The sequence below is a fragment of the Loxodonta africana genome, chromosome 1 (genome assembly GCF_030014295.1).
Source record: "Loxodonta africana isolate mLoxAfr1 chromosome 1, mLoxAfr1.hap2, whole genome shotgun sequence".
Taxonomy (NCBI): Eukaryota; Metazoa; Chordata; class Mammalia; order Proboscidea; family Elephantidae; genus Loxodonta; species Loxodonta africana.
In genome coordinates this window covers 228,923,995-228,937,414 of record NC_087342.1, presented here as the reverse complement: position 1 = coordinate 228,937,414, position 13,420 = coordinate 228,923,995, and the positions used below count along the sequence as shown (strand labels likewise).

At 44.1% G+C, this 13,420-nt stretch overlaps 1 protein-coding gene across 7 annotated transcripts in view; it reads right to left on the bottom strand.

The window, feature by feature from the left end:
* Positions 1-13,420, bottom strand: part of TMEM181 (transmembrane protein 181) — a 56,959-nt gene that overhangs the window by 22,503 nt on the left and 21,036 nt on the right. For all 7 annotated transcript variants that reach the window (XR_010323190.1, XR_010323192.1, XR_010323197.1 and 4 more), the window contains 2 exons: positions 12,369-12,490; positions 8,532-8,642 (listed from right to left, as the gene is read on the bottom strand). Coding sequence is in view for 3 of the 7 variants with exons in the window: in XM_064292794.1 (XP_064148864.1) it covers positions 8,532-8,642; positions 12,369-12,490 (233 nt within the window). In the remaining 4 variants the exon portion in view is untranslated. The remainder of the gene's footprint in view (positions 1-8,531; positions 8,643-12,368; positions 12,491-13,420) is intronic.

Sequence of the window (13,420 nt, the reverse complement as noted above, 5' to 3'; positions counted from 1 at the left end):
TTTATAACAGCCCAAAACCGTTGTCCAAATGTTCCTCAACAGGTGAGTGGATAAACAAATTGGGGTATATCCACCCAGTGGAATATTACTCAGCAACAAAAAGGAATAAACTACTAATACATCCCAAATCATCAATCTTAAAATAATTATGCTCAGTGACAGAATTCAAACAACTGTAAGTACATACTACATGACTCCTAAAATTCTGGAAAACATGAATTACTTTATAGTAACTGTCATGGAGTGAATTGTGTCCCTCCAAATATGTGTCAACTTGTCTATGCCATGCTTCCAAGTATTGGGTAGATTGTCTACCATCTTGTCATCTGATGTGACTTTCCTATGTGTTGTAAATCCTACCTCTACAATGTTAATGAGGTGGGACTAGTGGCAGTTTTATTAATGAGGCAGGACTCAATCTAAAAGATTAGGTTGTGTCTTAAATCAATCTCTTTTGAGATATAAATGACAGAAGTAACTTCGTACCACCAAGAAACTAGAGCCAGGAGCGTGCTACCTTTGGACTTGGGGTCTCTGTACTGAGAGGCAACTAGACCAGGTGAAGACTGATAACAAGGACCCTCCCCCAGAGCCAACAGAGAGAGAAAGCCTTCCCCTGGAGCTGACACCCTGAATTTGGACTTCTAGCCTCCTAGACTGCAGACGGTCAGAGAAAAAGAGGGAGACCCTCAACAAGATAGATGGACACAATGGCTGCAACAATGGGCTCAGGCATAACAACTATTGTGCAGATGGTGCAGGACTGGGCAGTGTTTTGTTCTGTTGTACACAGGGTTGCTACGATTTGGAACCAACTCGTTGGCACCTAACAACAACTGACTGCAAGAGAATTAATTTCTCTTTGTTAATGCTATCCAAGTGTGGTATTTCTGTTACAGCTGCATTAGATAACTAAGACAGTGAGAGAAAACACACCAGAGGTTGTCTGGGGTGAGAAGGGGGAGGGAAGAAGGGGCACAGGGAAACTTCTAGGGGTGATGGTTTATTATCTTAATGACGGTGATGGCTTCCCAAGTTAGGTGGGTTTGTAAGTGTGAACACACACATGTCAAATGGCTTAAACTTTATATTTTAAATACATGTGTTCCACTGTGCCTCAATTACACATCAATAAAGTTGTGAAACAAGAATCAAGAGTAAACAACAGATGTTATGAAAAAGTGGAGATCAAAGTGGTGATGGGCATCTGAGTTTTGACCTCAGAGAGCCGGGCTCAAATTCCAGCTCTTTCATTTCCTATTTCTCCTCCAAAAAACCGACATGCTATTACTTGCTTTGTCTTGAAAATGCAAAGTAAAGTATTACAATGAAATGGGCAAAGACCTGGAGTTGGAAAACCAAGAGGGAAGAACACAGTTGGCATTTCTCAAACTGCAAAAAACTGAAGGAAAAATTCAATTTTTCCTCAAGTTGCAAGAGTAAAGGATTCTATGGGCAAAATATTTAACGACGCAGGGAGCATCAAAAGAATACGGAAGGAATCACAGAGTCATAGAACCAAAAAAACTGGTTGACATTCAACCACTTCAGGAGGTAGCACATGATCAAGAGTGGATGGTACTGAAGGAAGAAGTCCAAGCTGCACTGAAGGCATGAGAAAAAAAACAAGGCTTCAGGAATTGATGGAATACGAACTGGGATGTTTCAACTAATTCAATGCTGGAAGTGCTCACTCGTCTATGCCAAGAAACTTGGAAGACAGTGACCTGGCCAACCAACTGGAAGAGATCCATATTTGTGCCTATTCCAAAGAAAGGTGATCCAACAGAATGTGGAAATTATCAAACAGTATCAATATGGCATGCAAGTAAAATTTTGCTGACGATAATTCAAAAGTGGTTGCGACAATACATTGACAGGGAACTGCCAGAAATTCAAGCCAGATTCAGAAGAGGACATTGAACAAGGGATATCATTGCCCATGTCAGGTGGATCTTGGCTGAAAGCAGAGAATACCAGGAAGATGTTTACCCGTGTTTTATTGACTATGCAAAGCCACTTGACTGTGTGGATCATAACAAATTATGGATAACATTACAAAAAATGGGAATTCCAGAACTCTTAATTGTGCCATGAGGACCTTGTACATATACCAAGAGGTCATCGTTCAACAAGAACAAAGGGATACTATGTGGTTTAAGGTCAAGAAAGGTGTGCATCAGGTTGTATTATTTTACCATACTTATTCAATCTGTATGCTGAACAAATAATTCAAGAAGCTGGACTGTATGAAGAAGAACAGGATATCAGGTTTGGAGGAAGTCATTAACAACCTGCGATACCCAGAAGACACATCCTTGCTTGCTGAAAGTGAAGAGGACTTGAAGCACTTACTAATGAAGATCAAAGACCACAGCCTTCAGTATGGATTGCACCTCAACATAAAGAAAACAAAAATCCTCACAACTGAACCAATGAGCAACATCATGATAAACAGAGGAAAGATTGAAGTTGTCAAGGATTTCATTTTACTTGGATTCACAATCGACACCCATGGAAGCAGCAGTCTAGAAATCAAATGACATATTGCACTGGGCAAGTCGGCTGCAAAAGACCTATTTTAAAGTGTTGAAAATCAAAGATGTCACTTTTAGGACTAAGGTGGGCTTGAACCAAGCCATAGTATTTTCGATCATCTCATATGCATGTAAAAGCCGGACAATGAATTAGGAAGACCAAAGAAGAATTGACATATTTGAATTATAGTGTTGGCGAAGAATACTGAATATACCATGGACTTCCAGAAGAATGAACAAATCTGTCTTGGAAGAAGTACTGCCAGAATGCTCCTTAGAAGAGCGAGGATGGCGAGACTTCGTCTCATGTACTTTGGACATGTTATCAGGAGGGGCCAGTACCTGGAGAAGGACATCAAGCTTGGTAAAGTAGAGGGTCAGTGAAAGAGAGGAAGACTCTCGACAAGATGGACTGACACAGCGGTTGCAACAATGGGCTCAAGCACAGCAATGATTGTGAGGATGGCGCAGTGCTGGGCATGTTTCATTCTGTTGTACTTGGGGTCGTCACGAGTCAGAACCAACTCAATGGCACCAAACAGCAATGATTGTGAGGATGGCACAGTGCTGGGCATGTTTCATTCTGTTGTACTTGGGGTCGTCACGAGTCAGAACCAACTCAATGGCACCAAACAGCAATGACATTACTTGCTTCGTAGAAGTACCATAACATTTAAATATGATGAGGCATATAAAAAGTTTAGCACGGTACCCGGCAAATAGCAAAAGTCCAGTAAAAAAAAAAAATCGCTGTTAATATAAATCTAAAATATAGTACAACTACAATGATTATGGTTATAGTATATAAATTTTGTAACAGTATCATTTGCAGAGGGGTATTGTTGGGCCTGGATAGCTCAGTTGGTAGAACATCAGATTTTTGGAAGCCCTGTTGGCACAGTGGTTAAGACTTTGGCTGCTAACCAAAAGGTCCACAGTTTGAATCCACCAGCCACTCCCTGGAAACCTACGGAGCAGTTCTACTCTGTCCTACGGGCTCGTTGTAGTTGGAATCAACTCCACAGCAACAGGTTTGATTTGGTTTCTTTTTGGTGGTGCAGTGGTTAAAGCACTTGGTTGTTAACTAAAAGGCTGGTGGTTCAAATCTACCAGCCACTCCACGGGAGAAAGATGTGGCAGTCTGCTTCCATAAAGATTTACAGCCTTGGAAACCCCATGGGGCAGTTCTACTCTGTCCTAGAGGGTTGCTTAGAGTCAGAATCGACTCGACAGCAGTGGGTTTGGGGTTTTTTTTTTTTAACATTTGCAGAACAGTCATAGTACAGACAGACCTCCTTTTATTGCACTTTAGTTTATTATGCTTCGCAATTATTGCATTTTTTACAAATTGAAGGTCTGTGGCAACCCTGCGTTGAGCAAGTCTATTGGCACCATTTTTCTAAACCCATGTGCTCACTTCATGTCTCTGTGTCACATTTTGGTAACTGTCACAATATTTAAGCTTTTTCATTATTATTTTATCTGTTATGGTGATCCATGATCAGTGATCCTAGAAGTTACTATTGTAATTGTCTTGGGGCGTCACAAACCATACCCGTGTAAGACAGAAAACTTAATCGATAAACGTTGTGTGTGTTCTGACTACTCCACTGACCGGCCGTCCCCCGTCTCTCTTCCTCTCCTTGGGCCTCCCTATCCCCTGAGAAATGACAGTATTGAAATTAAGCCAATTAATAACCCTATAATGGCCTTAAGTGTCCAAGTGAAAGGCAGTGTCGCATGTCTCCCACGTAAACCAAAAACTAAAAATAATTAAGCTTAGTGAGGAAGGCATGTCGAAAGCTGAGATAGTTCAAAAGCTTGGCCTCTTGTGCCAAACAGTAAGCCAAATTGTGAACGCAAAGGACAAGTTCTTGACGGAAATTAAAAATGCTACTCTAGAGAACACACAAATGGTAAGAAAAGCCAAACAGCCTTATTGCTCCCATGGAGAAAGTCTTAGTGGTCCGGATAGATCAAACCAGCCACAACATTCCCGTATGCCAAAGCCTAATCCAGAGCAAGACCCTAACTCTCCTCAATTCTGTGAAGGCTGAGGGACCTGAGAAAGCTGCAGAAGAGTCTGAAGCTAGCAGAGGTTGGTTCACGAGGTTTAAGGAAAGAAGCCGTCTCCGTAACATAAAACCGCCAGGTGAAGCGGCAAGCGCCGACGGAGAAGCTGCATCAAGTCCTCCAGGAGATCCAGCTACGACAACTGATGAGGGCGCCCAAGCCAAACCACAGAGCTTCCGTGTAGACAGAACAGCCTTAAACTGGAAGAAGATGCCATCTAGGTTGACTGTCACAGCCGGAGAGAAGTCAGCGTCTGGCTTCAAAGCTTCAAAGGACAGGCTGACTCTCTTGTTTGGGGCTAATGCAGCCGGTGACTTTGAGTTGAAGCAACACGCATTTACCATTTTGAAAATCCTATGGCCCTTAAGAATTATGCTAAGTCTACTCTGCCTCTATAAATGGGAACAACAAAGCCCGGATAATAGCACTTCTGCTTACAAGGTTGACTGAATATTTGAAGCTTGCTGTTGAGATCTACTGCTCAGAAAAAAAGATTCCTTTCAAAACATGACTGCCCATTAACAATGCACCTTGGTCACCCAAGAGCTCTGAGGGAGACGTACAAGGAAATTAATGTTCTTTTCACGCCTGCTAAAAACACACCCATTCTGCAGCCCATGGATCAAGGAGTAATTTCAACTTTCAAGTCTTATTATTTAAGAAATAAATGTTGTAAGGCTATAGCAGCCATAGACAGCGATTCCTGTGATGAATCTGGGCAAAGTACATTGAAAACCCTCTGGGAAGGGTTCACCACTCTAGATGCCACTAAGAACATTCCTGGTTCATGAGAGAGGGTCAAAATATCAACATTAACAGGAGTTTGGAAGAAGCTGATTCTAGCCCTCCCTCATGGGTGACTTTGAGGAGTTGAGGACTCCAGCGGAGGAAGTAACCGCAGAGCTGGTGGAAACAGCAAGAGAACTAGAAGTGGAGCCTGAAGATGTGACTGAATTGCTACAATCTCCTGACAAAACTTTACCTGATGAGGAGTTGCTTCGTATGGATGAACAGAGAAAGTGGTTCCTTGAGATGGAATCTACCTCTGGTAAAGATGCTGTGAGCATTGTTGAAATGACAACAAAGGATTTAGAATGTGACATAAACTTTGTTGATGAAACAGCAGCAGGGTTTGAGAGGACTGACTCCAACTTTGAAAGCAGTTTTACTGTGGGAAAAATGCTATCAAACAGCATCACATGCTACAGAGAAATCTTTCATGAAAGGAAGACTCAATCAATGAGGCAAATTTCTCAGTCGCCTTATTTTAAGAAATTGCCACAGCCACCCCAACCTTCAGCAAGCACCCCCCTGCTCAGTCAGCAGCCATCAACACGGAGGCAAGACCTCCCATCAGCAAAAAGATTACGACTTGCTGAAGGCTCAGATGATGGTTAGCACTTTTTAGTAATAAAGTCTTTTCTAATTAAGGAATGTACTTCTTTTTTTTTAGATATAATGCTATTGCACACTTAAAGGACTACAGCATAGTGTAAACATACTGTTCATATGCACTGGGAAAGCAAAAAATGCGTGTGACTTGCCTTACTGCAACGCTCACTTTATTGTGGTGGTCTGGGACTGAACCCACAGTATCTCCAGTGTGTGCTTGCAGTGATTATGAGCCACTAACTGATGTAAATACTCAAATAAAGTATGATACATGTCTGGATTTAAAGCAGAGACACAACTGACAAGTGGAAAAAAGTCACCATCAGAAAAAAATTTCATAAAACGTCCTTAAAATCACAGTGAAGAAAAGGATATTGTTTTATCCTCAAAAAGTTAAATTCTGTCAGAATACCCACAAATGATTCTGTTGAAGCAGCAGGGATCACCCAAAGAAGCTGACCTGGCTGCAGAGGCAGCGTGCCGATGGACTCGGGGTTTCTGGTTCTTTCTGACAATGATCTACTGCTTCATTGTGTAATTGAGAGCTCCGGTTTTTAAAGTGCATCTTTTTCTAAGTTTTTACTGGAAGAGTAACACGCAGACAAAGAAGTGTACGTGTCCTAACTGCACGGCTTAACGAACAGCCACGAAGTGAACACACCTGTGTGAACAGCGTCCTGGGCAAGAAACAGGGCATCAGCAGCACCGCAGAAGCCCCTCCCTTCGTGCCCCCTGGAGTCACTGGGCTACTCAAGAGTAATACTAATATGATTTATGGAAATGGAATCATACACTAGGTACTCTCTTGTAGTCGGCTTATTTCTTTCAACACGATGCCTGTGAAAGTCACCCATGATGCTGCCCCCAGCGGTAATCGCACCTCCTCATTGCGGTAAGGTATTCCATCACAGGAACATGCCACAAGGTGCCTATTCGTTCACCTACTGAGGGACAGAGTCTGCGGCTGGGGGCAGTTACGAACTGTACCGCTACAGAGATTCGAACGCACACATTTTGGCCTCACCGGTTTGCACTTTCACCAGCAGTGCACGAGCTCCTACATCCTTGCCCACATTTGGCATCTTCTTTTTCATTTTAGCCTTTCTAGTGGCATGTAGTAGTATCGCTAAAATATTTTTTAAGATGTATTTATTCATTATACTTAATTTGCTTCCAAAAAGGTCTAAAGACAGCTTGTAAGGCATAGCCACATTAGAAAGAAGCAATTTTAAAAGTTTCTGGAAACGCAAAATTAAAAAAAAAAAAAAAAAGGGTAGCTAATTTTATACCAGAACCCTAAGCAGGATGGTGGCAATTACTGCAGCTGACCCTTTGACTTGTTTTGGAATTTCTAGCAGCCAATACCAAAAGAGAAACGTGAGGAGCATACAGCCTTCATTAGCTCATAAAAGTAGTTACAACAGTCAAAGGAATTCTGCTTGGAAGTTAGGATTCGAGGTCCTAATACAATGGGTGCTGCCTCCACCAGCAAGTTTACAGAAGATGCAGGGACACTTTGCATAAGGTTATCTAACTTCTTCATGCATCTCTATACGGCTGAAGACACAACCTTAAATCGCAATTCTCCAAGGACGCTGGAGGCCAAAACAGAGCAAACACAGCTCCGTGCGGCTCTTCAGTAGCCGGGAGTGAGTGGCTACCGTGGCTCTGGGGCATCCCTTGTCGTCTCAGGGTCTTTTTTTTTTAAGTAATTTTTTCTTCTGATTATAAAGGTAACAAAAGTTCATTATGGGAGGTAGAGGAAAACAAAGAAGAAACTAAGCATTAATCCCAGCACCAAGACACAGCACTCTGGACAGTTTTCTATAAACCTTTTTGATTCATTATTTTTTTTTCTTTTCTTTTTATAAATCAGTTTATGGTTGGTGCTATCTATCCTATTTTGTAACCAGCTTACTCATTTCATGAAAGGGAAAGGGGAAGTCAGGGCTCGGGGGCACCAAACTTCCATCAAGGGTGATGGAATGATTTGGAAATGGACGGTGCTGATGGCTGCACAGGGTGATGAACATAATCAATGTCACCCAAGTGGGCATGCAAAAAATGTTGAATTGGCAAATGTTTTGTTACAATAAAACAATTTGAAAAGAAGGAAAAGTCTCACAGAGCTATGTGACTGGGGGGCAGGCCGCCGGAAGCAGTGCACCCCATCACCAGCGCTTCCGGCAGGCTCGAAGGACACTCTCAGAGCTGGAGGAGGGCACCCTGCCTTCGCAGGAGATTGCGCCTGGCAACCTCGCAGTCACCTTCCCCCAGACACCACTCCAGTCTCTTGCCTCTGAATCTCACACCACTGAGGTTTTCCGACTTCTACGCTGTTTCTTCAAACTAGTCTTGGTTCTGTATACTTAAGAAATTGTGGTTTTGCTATCATTTTTTTTAACTTTACAAGTTTTCAACTGCCAAAATAACACTGTTTAGATGCCAAGATTCATTTCAGTAATTCAACAAAAGAATGGAGCAAACACTTGAGCCATGGAAACACCTGCCAGCAGCTGGTCTACTCACTGTGAAGTTTATCTCCTTGATGCTCAACTTCAGGTGTTCGAATGCCACAGTCACTGTATACTGTGTGTAATTCAGGTAGCCAAGGTGAGCCACGATAATTTCTGCACATTTCTGCAAATACACAAGGCAGATTTTGCTCTCACTCAAAGCAAGCAAGATTGGTTCTCCCACCAACCGACCCGCGAAGAAGCACATCAACAACAGGTGCTCAGAACCGATTACCGCCAGAGAACTCGCCAAAACTCCAGAACAAGTCTGACGCCAGCCAAAAAATTGGTCTTGGAAAGAAAGAACCAAATGGCTATTACTTGGACACAAATAACATATGATTTAAAATCACTAGAATCTTTTCACTTCAGATGATTCAAAATCACGTATCGCCTGTAAAATGCATTAACACAGTCACATAGACCTGATGTTTCTGCGGGTGGGCTGGGATGTAAGCCGAGACACCATGAATCAGACACTCATCTAGCTCTGCCTCGTGGGCCCCCTTCTGCCATCACTGTCATGACGCAGAGTGGATAAACCAAACAATAGTTTAGGAGGGACCAGTCCCTGGAGACGGACTCATGCTTGGTAAAGTAGAGGGCCAGTGAAAAAGAGGAACCCCCTGCAACAAGATGGACTAGACACAGTGGCTGCAACCATGGGCTCAAACATAGCAACGATTGTCAGGATGGTGCAGAACTAAGCAGTGTCTAGTTCTCTTGTACATAAGGTCGCTATGAGTTGGAACCTACTCGATGGCACCTAACAACAACAGTAAAGAATGTCTGCCTTGAGCATTATACTGTTTTAAGATCTATCTATGTGAGATCAAACTGACAACAGCAACTTGAAAGATTAAATAGGAGCCTTAGGAGGCAGTGAGTTTATGTTAATGGTGGAGGAACAACTCAGAAAAGGAGGGTGAGAATGGTTCCACAACTCAAAGGACATAATCAATGTCACTGAACTGTACATGCAGAAACTTAAATTGGTGTGTTCTGGCTGTGTATATTCCCAGTAACAACAAAAATAAATAAATAAATTAAAAAAACCCTGCAGCCTCATCCTGCCCTTTAGTGGCAGTCCTCAGGCCTGGCCGGCTGTCCCTGCAAAGGGACACATGCCCCACTGACCCCAGGCCCCCCTCCAGCCCACCACGTCTGAAAGTCTGAGGCACACGTCAACGGCAACTAAGCTGCGAGGTCTCCTCCGGTGTCCTGGCCACCTGCCCTCCAGGCATTGGAGTATGTGGTCCTCGTCTAAACAAAACCAAGCCACCTTTCCACCCGATGGTTGGTGCTAGGACGGTGGTTGGTGCTAGGACGGTGGTTGGTGCTAGGACGGTGCAGAGGGGGGCAGCCAGGGCCTCGACACGATCAGGGACCAACAGGTTCACATCTACGGACACTGCTCCGTACAAGTTTAAGAATCTGCATGGATTTTCAGGGATGTTTTAACTAACCAGAGTTATCTCAGGCTGCACATATCTTTAAATTAAAAAGTTACAGTAAAACCACCTGAGGATTTGGGGTCGCAAGGTCAAGCCATGGTTCTGCTACCGGTTACGACGCACTCCTGAAAAGCACTGTGTGAAAGCACCCCCGCTCTCTCACCTGCAAAGTGCGGACAACTATGCTACCAAAGCAGACAGTGGGATTTTCACATTTAAAAGAAAAAAAAATGCACAGGAAGTCCCCGACTTAGGACGTATTCGATTTACTGAGTTATGACGAACCATACACATAGCCGTACTCTTTTTTTTTTACATTTTGTCCTTAGTAACATGTACAACATACGCTGCAGTGCATAACTTGCTTATGTTACCATTCTCATGCCAACCCCCAAGACAAATAAAGCTCAGATTTATAAAGACACTGATAATAAAAGCAATAATAATGAAAACTAAAAAAAAAAAAAAAAGAGGTGTTTGACTTATGTCAGAACCGACTTAATATGGAGTCATCAGAACTGAAAGCCATCATAAGTCGGGGACTACCTCTGATATAAAGAGTGGTGAATTATCTCTCTAACATCAGAACCTGGGTGTGGGAAGGCAGGACAATGCTCCTTGCAGGGTTCCTTGTGTCATCGGTGGGGAGGGAACAAGAGAAGAGAGACGCTCCCAAGGAGGTGATGGTGTAAACCCAAGCAAGGCCACACGGCAGAGGAAAACACTACAGGGACAGCATGGCAGGCCACCCAAGGACCCCCGGTGCAGACAAGCTAGCCTTAAAGTGCTAGTTCTGGGTCAAAAAAACAAAGGCTTCAGGTGGATGACCAGCTGGTCCCAGCGTGCCCAAGGTTTCCAGTTTTCAAACCGAGCGTTCTGTGTCCAGGCAAACCCCTCAGTCCCAGGCAGACCGGATGAGTGACACCAGCTTTGGGTCACACAGTCATTCACCAGCTGTTTATTGTGGCCTTGTCTGGGAAATGGCAGTGCCAGGGGCCGAGGTACAACAGAGACAGATGTCAGCTAGGAGAAGGTGGCCACTGTGTCTATAGGGCACTTCCAGACACTCCACCCAGAGCCCCTGCTCATCCAGCAGAACTAATGGCCATAGTAGAAGAGGCCGTGTCTACAAGGGTGCTTCCAGACACCCCACCACGGCCCCCACCACAGGCGGAGACTGCACTGCCTCTACTTTACAGATGAGGAAGGTGCATTTCTGAGCCGGCTTAGTCCTGCTCACACGAGAACCGGGTGACTTCGAGGTCTTCCCGAGACAAGGCTGACAGTCTTGACAGAGCAGGGCTGGCGCTGCTGCAGCGGGAGAAGTGGGCACCTCAAAGATTCTGCTGTGAGAGACACAGTCGGCACTGTCAGCAACCCAGCCCCCTGCGTGCCTGGTCCTGACCCCTCCGCCACCCTCTATGAACGTCGACAGAGGGACAGTGGACGGGGCCAGCCAGGGGACGCCAATCCTTCTCTACCTGAGTTCTTTCTTGCCCGGATAAACAAGGCCAGTATTTCCACTTTTAACGAGCAGGCGGTACGCACAGTGGTTAAGGCCACAAGCTCTGGAATAAACGACCCTGGGCTCAATCCCAGGCCTCTCACAGGTTACCCTGGGCCCGTGGTTTGACCTGTCTAGGCTTCAGCTTCTTCCTGCATGAAACAGAGCTCTCATAATCGCCTACTTCCTGTATTAACCTGTGGACAGCACCTGGCATGCTGGCCTGGCCACAGACACCTCTCACTAACTGCTTGCATGAAACAGAGCTCTCATAATCGCCTACTTCCCGTATTAACCTATGGACGGCACCTGGCACACTGGCCTGGCCACAGACACCTCTCACTAACTGCTTGCATGAAACAGAGCTCTCATAATCGCCTACTTCCCGTATTAACCTATGGACGGCACCTGGCATGCTGGCCTGGCCACAGAAACCTCTCACTAACTGCTTTCTGACGTTGCTTTTCTTATCCTAAAATTGCACAGGCTGCCGTTTTCGATGCTCTACAAGTCCCCCTGCTGCAAATCACCGGTTGAATCCTGACTGGTGCTCCCTGCCAAGCAGGGGTCATGGAACAGAGGCCGACCTTCAAATGCAACAGGTGCCCTGTAAACATTCACCTGAAGACACACCAGACAGTAAGTTCAACAAAGAATCAAATGGGTTGTCACGTGCTCAGGGTGCATGTGTGTGTGTGTGCACACACAGGTGTAACTTTCTAAGAATCTATGAGAGTATCAGCATGTAAACTGACATGAGTTTCCCAGGCCATCGTTGGTATGACTCTGTTTTTTCAGAAGCCTCTTACTGTGCTCTGCCCACGACATCAGGGACGCTGACCTGTGACAGCACAGCACAGTGAACAATCACGCAACAGTCACAAGCACTTACCCCTGCACACGTGAGGGTCCTGGTCCGATTGTGAACTTTGTTATGAATGAACATTACGGTTCCATCTTGAGCTACACCATCTACTTTAACAGTCATGGGAAAGCTCATCTGAAAAGAAGTTTCTACAAAAGAAAGAGGAGGGAAATGGAAAAGTGTCAGGGACCACCTCGGGCACCTTCCTCACAGCTGCACAGGTGTGCTGCCAGCTCACTGGCAGGGACCATTTCACACATCTACAGGTGTGCTGCCTAGAGCCAGCCAGGAACACACAGGCAAGCTGGTAGGGATTTAAACCATGGTAAGCCTGGGTTTATTGGAAAACCTCACATTTGTCAACCAAAGTAAAGCCTTTCCTACTTGGCTCTACTTCCAACTCCTTACTCCAGTGGCCTGTGTAAAAATCTCTACTTCAGACAGGCCCATGAGTTTCACTTTACAAAGGACAGATACTTCATGGCTAATGAAAGTTTTTAATTTTCCACATGAGTTTTTAGCTTTATGCTGAAATAGTAGGTTTCTTATTTTTTTCTGATTATATATGTTTTCTGATTATATGCCCATTTTAAAGAATCAGAAAACAAAGTATACAAAGGTATATTTTACACTAGGGAACCCTGGGGACACAGTGGTTAAGCTCTCTGCTGCTAACCGAAAAGGTCAGCGGTTCGAATCCACCAGCTGCTCTGCAGGAAAAAGATGTGACAGTCTGCTTCCATAAAGATTACTCTGTCCTATAGGGTCGCTATGAGTTGGAAGCCACTCGACGGCAATGGGTTTTATAAAACATACACACACACACGTATATTTAAAACCTTACAATCCCACCACCTAGAGATAAACGTAACATTTTGTGTCCATCCTTCACTTTCTAAGCACAAATACATAGTGATATAAAATTTATTCTTACTGTTCAAAATTTTAAAAAAGGAGTATAATTTTTTTTTTTTTTACGTATGTGTTTTTTACTTAATTTACTGAGGTCAGCTTTGTAAATTTTTTTTTAATCTGAATGCCCCATTCGAACCACAGAACACAGAAAATAATCTGGGTGA